The 7021-nt window shown below is 35.4% G+C and overlaps 4 protein-coding genes across 4 annotated transcripts; 3 read left to right on the top strand and 1 right to left on the bottom strand.

The window, feature by feature from the left end:
- Nucleotides 1-662, top strand: EIN_054710 (hypothetical protein; the record flags this gene model as incomplete). The annotated part of the gene is made up of 1 exon (XM_004259909.1): nt 1-662. A coding segment is annotated over one exon (662 nt), but the record flags the coding sequence as incomplete, so codon positions are not given.
- A 975-nt stretch (nt 663-1637) lies between these two features.
- On the top strand, nt 1638-2582 carry EIN_054700 (thioredoxin reductase, putative; the record flags this gene model as incomplete). Its single annotated transcript, XM_004259908.1, has 1 exon — nt 1638-2582. The coding sequence occupies one exon, from the start codon at nt 1638-1640 to the stop codon at nt 2580-2582; it is 945 nt and encodes a 314-aa protein (XP_004259956.1).
- Nucleotides 2583-3600: 1018 nt separating this feature from the next.
- Nucleotides 3601-5460, top strand: EIN_054690 (alpha-amylase, putative; the record flags this gene model as incomplete). The annotated part of the gene is made up of 1 exon (XM_004259907.1): nt 3601-5460. One exon carries the CDS (start codon nt 3601-3603, stop codon nt 5458-5460), a length of 1860 nt encoding a protein of 619 aa, XP_004259955.1.
- A 203-nt stretch (nt 5461-5663) lies between these two features.
- Nucleotides 5664-7016, bottom strand: EIN_054680 (meiosis-specific nuclear structural protein, putative; the record flags this gene model as incomplete). Its single annotated transcript, XM_004259906.1, has 1 exon — nt 5664-7016. The coding sequence occupies one exon, from the start codon at nt 7014-7016 to the stop codon at nt 5664-5666; it is 1353 nt and encodes a 450-aa protein (XP_004259954.1).
- Nucleotides 7017-7021: the final 5 nt, after the last annotated feature.

Here is a 7021-nt window from a genome sequence, read left to right as displayed (position 1 = left end):
AAAGTGACAACTCTGAGATTGAGAAGTTGGAAGAACGAGAGACGAGTGATTCTGAAAATGAAGAAGAAAGTGAAGGACGCGGAACGAAGCCTATATATAAGGCTCAAACGAAAGAGGAAACTCAACGGAACAAAACAAAAAAGTTAAAGAAGAAGAAAAAAGAGAAAGCCGTTCCGTTCATTGATGATCGTGAAGAAATCGACGAAATTGATAATGAAGCGAGTGACCAATCAAATGAAGAAGAAAGTTCTGATGATGAGAATGACGAAATGTCGAATGTATATGAGATGAGTGAAAACGAGAAGTGTGAAAACAACGAGGATGAGAATTCAATGTCAAATGTATTTGAAGAGAGTGACGTTGACGAGAATGAAAATAATGAACGTATCGAAGATATGGAAATTGACGAGGACGAGATGGAAGAACGGAAAGAGATGGAAGAAAAGGAACAAATTGATAAAAAAGATGATAAAAGTGATGAAGAGTTGGAACAAGCACCAATTGTGTTTCCAAAAAACAAAAAGAAAAAAAGAACGCTGATAATGCCTTGGAATCCACATCAAAACGACGAAGTGGAAAACGAAGAGTCCGATGACAATGACGAATTTCAGGAAAAACCACTCAAGTCAAGACTAAGGAAAAGGCCAAGTAAAAGGGGGTGAATGTGTGTTTTTGACTGTTCTAATATGTGTTGAATCTATTTTGTTGGTGGATGATGAATGGTTTATTTTATAATTAAAGTATGGTACAATTTTATCAAAATTGGAAATTATTAATTAATTATTTATTGTATTTTTAATTTTATTAAAAATTTAGTTATTTATATCAAAATTATAGTATTCTATGTACTTATTTTTTTTATCATTTTTTTAATTTATTTTTTGTAATTTAATAATTTTTTTTTTTCAAAACCTTTTTAATCTATATATTAATAATTAATAGTAATAATAATATTATTACTTATTTAATAATTAATAGTAATAATTATTTAATCTTTGCTTAAAAATATTAATAAAAATATAATTGTAACAAAAGTATAAATTAATTTTTAAAATTATATAGTTTAAAGTATTACATTTTATAATACATGAATTGTTTTTTGAAATTCATGATCACAATTTGAATTGATTCACAAAACAGTTTATCAAATCTATAATTAAACAATCTTTTCAATGAATCAAGTCGAGAAACATAACAAAAAAGTCACCACGTCATACGAAAATCACGACAATTTAAATCATTATCTGAATTGCTAAGGAAAACGCCATAAAGTATTTTACTAAACAATTTAACAAAAGTAAGAACAAAAAATGTGGAGAGGTGGGAAGAAATCTAAAAAAGAAATCTGGGCATCACAATTTTATTAATAATTAAACCAAAATTATTTTATCAATTCTTTTGGCATTATTTTATTATAATTACCATCTTGTTTTTTTTATTTTGAAATAATAATAATAACAATCACGTGGTGATAAAAAACAATAAATTGTAACCTCAAAAAGACATAGTATCTGGAAAATAAGACGAAGCAATCTGGTCCAAAAATGAAAGAAAAGATGGGAAAAATAATAATGGAGATTGTAATGATGGAATGAATCAACATTTAAGGAATGGAAAAACTCTGAAAACAGAAACAAATGGAAACAGTGAACGACGTTGTCATCATCGGATCAGGCCCCGCTGCTCATACCGCGGCCATTTATTTGGGAAGAGCTTCTATCAAACCAATCATGTATGAGGGTTTCTTGGCTGGTGGAATAGCTGCTGGCGGACAATTGACCACCACAACCATCATTGAGAACTTCCCTGGATTCCCATCGGGTATTGATGGTAATGAGTTGATGCTCCAAATGAGAAAGCAGAGTGAGAACAATGGAGCCACCATCATCACCGAGACTATTTCAAAGGTCGACTTATCATCACGTCCATTCAAATTGTGGGACGAAAACGGAAAGGAAATATTGGCGAAATCTCTTATCATTGCTACTGGCGCAACTGCTCGTAGAATGAAAGTTCCGGGCGAAGACATTTATTGGCAAAACGGTGTCTCGGCGTGTGCTATTTGCGACGGCGCCGTCCCTATTTTCAGAAATAAGGTCTTGATGGTTGTTGGAGGAGGTGACGCTGCGATGGAAGAGGCGATGCACTTGACTAAATTTGGAAGCAAAATCATCATTCTCCACAGAAGAGATTCTTTCAGAGCAAGTAAAGCAATGCAAGAGCGTGTGTTAAACCATCCAAAGGTCGAAGTAATGTGGAACTCGACTCTTATCGAACTTGTTGGTGATGGTAATTTACTCAATGGTGCTAAAGTCAAAAACGTTGTCACTGGTGAAGAGAAAGTTGTCCCAATAAGTGGATTGTTTTACGCTATTGGACACGCACCAAACGTTCAATTCCTTAATGGACAGCTCAAGCTGACCCCAGAAGGATATATCGAAGTCAATGAAACTAAGACCAGTGTCGATGGAGTCTTTGCTGCTGGAGATGTTTGTGATAAAGTTTACAGACAGGCAATTGTTGCTGCCGGAAGTGGTTGCAAAGCTGCGTTGGACTGCGAGAAGTGGTTGCAGACCCATTAATTCATCTTTTCAAGGCTTCTCTTTTTGAAATTAAATTGTCATAATTATTTTAATTTGTCATTTCTAAACAATTAATTTTATCATTTTTTACATTTGAAATGTTCAAAAATCCATTCAAATGTTTACGATTTTGCTCATTCCAATCAAAATGTGTAAAAACAAAGTGTTTTGAATCAATGGTTTAGGACTTACATCACTTTGAAAAGTGAAATGACGGCGGAGCCGACAACAACGAATAAGAAGACGGCGAGGATAATTGGTCCGACGCCTGGTTTCTCCTCTCTCTTGTTGACCGTCCCATTCTTGACGAATTTCTTATTTGCGACTTTCATTTGTGCTTGCGCTCCAGACATGTCCAACGAATTTAATCAGTTCAGTTCTTACTTTTCTAACTTTGTTTCACATAAAAAAACCAAATTGCTTCTCTCTTCTCTTCTAGAAGCACAAATTCGTCACTATAATTTCAACACTATTTTCAATTCAAACATCGTATTGTTTTTTTATAAATTAATTAATAGTTAAATTCTTCTTCCTCGAACAGGCATAAGTCATATAACCTTTTGTAATAAAAATAATTATTAATTATAATTAATTGTGTGTTTTGTTTTATTTATATACCATAAAGGTTGTTTGATCAAAATAAAATAATGGATTGTTATGGAATAACCATTACTAATTAAAATGATTGTTTTATTATATATTATAATATAATTATTTAAGCGAATTGTGGCAAAATCAAAGCACAAATCAGGACTAAAAAACAAATATGATTTAAAACTATAAAATGTTATATATAACAACAAGTGAAAAATGTTATTTAAAATAAAAAACGAAAAGAAAATTCTTATTTGTATTTTTTCAAAGGAAAAAAAGAAGAATAAAATTGTGTAAAAAGACAAAACAAAACGGGAATAGTAACGAAAAAAAAACAATGAAAAAGTTGAAAGCAAAATTTATCAAAAAATTTCGAAAGAAAAAGTAAACGTCAATATAAGCCCAATTCATCGATCTTGTTACAATGTTCTTTGTTCTTTTATTGAACCTGGCTCTGGCTAACACTTGTGCTCAAAACCAAAACATATTTGCTTGCCCAAATAGAAACACAGACACTATGATAAGCAACGCAGATGATTATAGATGGCAAACCCCACCCCGAGGAAGTGAAGACTGGAAAGAAGGGTATCAAGGATACTCTCATGTAGTTGGGTATGCTCGTGTTAAGTACACATCTACCGCAAGAACAGCCGCAACTGTTACTGTTGTTCCATCCGTGAATCCAAAATATAACATCAAAAAGATCACATACGAGTACAATGGTGTTGCCTCAGACTCTGAAGTGTATCAAGTCTCTAAAGAAACACTCCCAACAGAAGATTTGAAGATTAAAGTGATTGTCCATATGGACAATGGAGAGACTGAATACATCAACTTGGAGCCACTCGATTTCGTCTGGAGTATTCCAGCCGCCAATTTACCATCTAACTATCAAAAAGGACAGAAGGGGGGTATCGTTGAGATGTTTGGATGGCCATTTGAAGACATTGGAAAGGAGTGTGAATTCATGGGCAAGGCGGGGTGGCTTGGAGTCAAGGTTTTCCCACCACAAGATTCAGTCATTTCCTTTGACCAACCACAAGATGGATATTTGAATCCGTGGTATTGGGTCTATCAACCCGTCGCTTACACTTTAAATTCACGTATGGGGACTCGTGCACAATACAGAGAGATGGTCAGAAATTGTCGTAAGAATAACGTCTTAGTGTACAATGATATGGTAGTGAATCACATGTCTGGTGGAGGAAATGATATTCTTAACAACCATTGTAATGGCAATGATTTCTGGGCTGGTAAAGATTCCAATACACATGCACCATACTTCACACATTCCATGACTTATGGTAACGACAAATACACCGGTAAAATGAACGCTCCTGAATTCCCAGGTGCATCATATGGCCCAAGCAATTTCCATTGTGACAAAGCTTGTGACTCATGGGCGGACGGTTTCATTTTGAACAGTGGGTGGTTAGTCGGACTCTCTGATTTGGCTGTTGAACAAGAGTATGTCAGAGACAGAATAGCGACTTGGATAGTCGAGAACTTAGGAGCTGGAGCTTCTGGTATTCGAATAGATGCTGCCAAACACATTTCCCCAGACAACTTGGCTGCAGTATTTGGTAAAGTGAAAGAGTATATGGGTGGTGCGTTACCAGATGATTTTATGGCATACTTAGAAGTACTTATTGGAGGGGAGTCTCAATTGTTATTATGTGTATATAATGACTACCAATACACCACTTACTTAACCGAACAATTGAAGGCAAATGGGTTGAGTGAGAGTGACATAGCCAAAGTGAAATTGTGGATGTCGTGGTTCCCAATGGAAGTCGGGAAATGCGACGGTAGAGAATTGGTGCCATGGGAGAGACTTGTTATTGAGAACGATGACCACGACCAACAGAATCCGGGAAGCACATCACGTAACATGTACGAGCACGGTTCGGTCTTAGTCAAAGACAAGAATGTCGAGTCACACAGAAACTTTGAAATCTCGTTGTTCTCAAGAACCGACCAAAACTGGACACACAGACTCTTGTTGTCTTCTTACACACAAATTCAAAGCACAAATGGAAACGATGGATTCCCTGATGGACTTTCAGACTGTTCATTGTGTACTGGTAACTATTGTAATAACTGCAAATCAATTCCAAAGAGACAAGCCTATGTCGCTGATGCACCTGGGTATTCAGTTGAAGGTTTCAGAGGAAGCGATTATACCAGAACACATAGAGACACTGCAGTTATCAATGCCATGAGAGGATGGATGGGTCTTGGTGCCATTTCAGCCAAGGAGCTTGGCATTAAAGAGGACAATTGAATTTCAAATCAGAGGTAATTTAATCTTTTATTTTAATTATTTACTAATTATATTAATTATATTAATTATATTAATTATATTAATTATATTAATTATATATTATTATTATTATTATTATTATTATTATTATTATTATTATATTACTATTTACACTTTATACCAATAAACAAATGAACTTCAAAGAAACTAAGAGAACATATACTTCAAATATTAAAACCATCAAGTTGGTTGACAACATTATTTTTGAGCCTCATCACTTTAATGAGTTCTAAATCTCTTCCACCACTTTTTAACAACTCTTTTGGGTCGATGTTGAGTCGTTCCTTATTCAATGCTTTGTTCATCATATCGTTGATTGACTTTTCAAACAACACTCGTTTCTTATCACTGAGCATTTTAATCGCCTCAATCTGCTTTTTGGCATTCACCTCTCTTTCTTTCTTCAACTGATTGAATTGCTCCTTCACCTCTTTGATTGAGTCTTGGGCTGAACTGTCGAGTTCTTTAACAACCTTTTTCCTCTCATTTTCAAGACTTTTCAGTCGATCAAACTCATTTTTATGTTCGTCCACATCATTTTGTCGTTCATTGCGTTCTTTACTCTCTCGTTGTTCTCTCAACATTGTGTTTTTCATTTGTTTGATTTTCAGTTTCTGTTGTTCGCTCATTCTTCTCTCCAGGCCGGGAATCACTCCCATTGACTTTCTTAACTTATAGTAGTTTTCCATTTCCTTTCGCTGTTTCTCCTTTTGTTGGTCTTCTTTTTGTTTCAGCCACTTCTTAAGCCTTTCCGTGTTTTTCCGGATGAGTTCCTCTTTCTTCCGTTGGGCTTCCATTCGTTGTTTTCTCATTGCACTTTCGACTTCTCTTCGTTTGTTCTCTGCTTTTTGTCGTTGTAAATTACGTCGTTGCCAGTCTTTCATTGCAATCTTTCTCTTGAGCGATGCATTAAGTTTGTGTTGTACATACAATTTCTGAGCAACGAGCTCGTTGTTTGTATTCATTATAAGTCTCTGTTGTCTCTTTCTTTTCTCATTTTGTCGGTTCATCTTGTTCTGCACTTTTTGTGCTTGGAGTTTCATGGTAGCCATAAACGCAGCTCGTTCTCTCGAAAGTTCTCTGATTTTGATTTGGTCTGCAGTTGTCTTCCGATTCAATTTTTGAAGCATTCTAAGTTGTCGAAACCCCGCAAGAGCTTTCATTATTTGGGTTTGTTGAGGAGTCAAATGTTTATGACTTGTTCCATATAAATCTTGTTTAACTCGTTGTTTTAAGAGTCGTTGTTTCGTTTGTTTTGTCAAGTGTTGTTGTTCTTCTTCTTGTTTCAAATTCTTTTTCACTTCAAGTCTTGCTCTTCTCAACTGCATCCGTTCCTTCCGTTGTCGTCGTTCTCGAACCTTTCGCGCGCGTTCTTTCTTTCTTCGCTTCGCTATTCGGCGCCTTCGCATCATCCGCTCGACTCGCCCACTTCTTCTTTTGTACAAATACATTTGGTACGGTGCAATATCAGTGAGTAAATACTCATCGTTCTCTTCCAAAAAATCAAGAGCGTCCATTGAGC

This window comes from Entamoeba invadens, assembly GCF_000330505.1.
Source record: "Entamoeba invadens IP1 unplaced genomic scaffold scaff_1105074726711, whole genome shotgun sequence".
NCBI classification, from domain to species: Eukaryota; Evosea; order Mastigamoebida; family Endamoebidae; genus Entamoeba; species Entamoeba invadens.
Note: the sequence above shows the minus strand (reverse complement) of the source record. Positions and strands in the feature narration are given on the sequence as shown.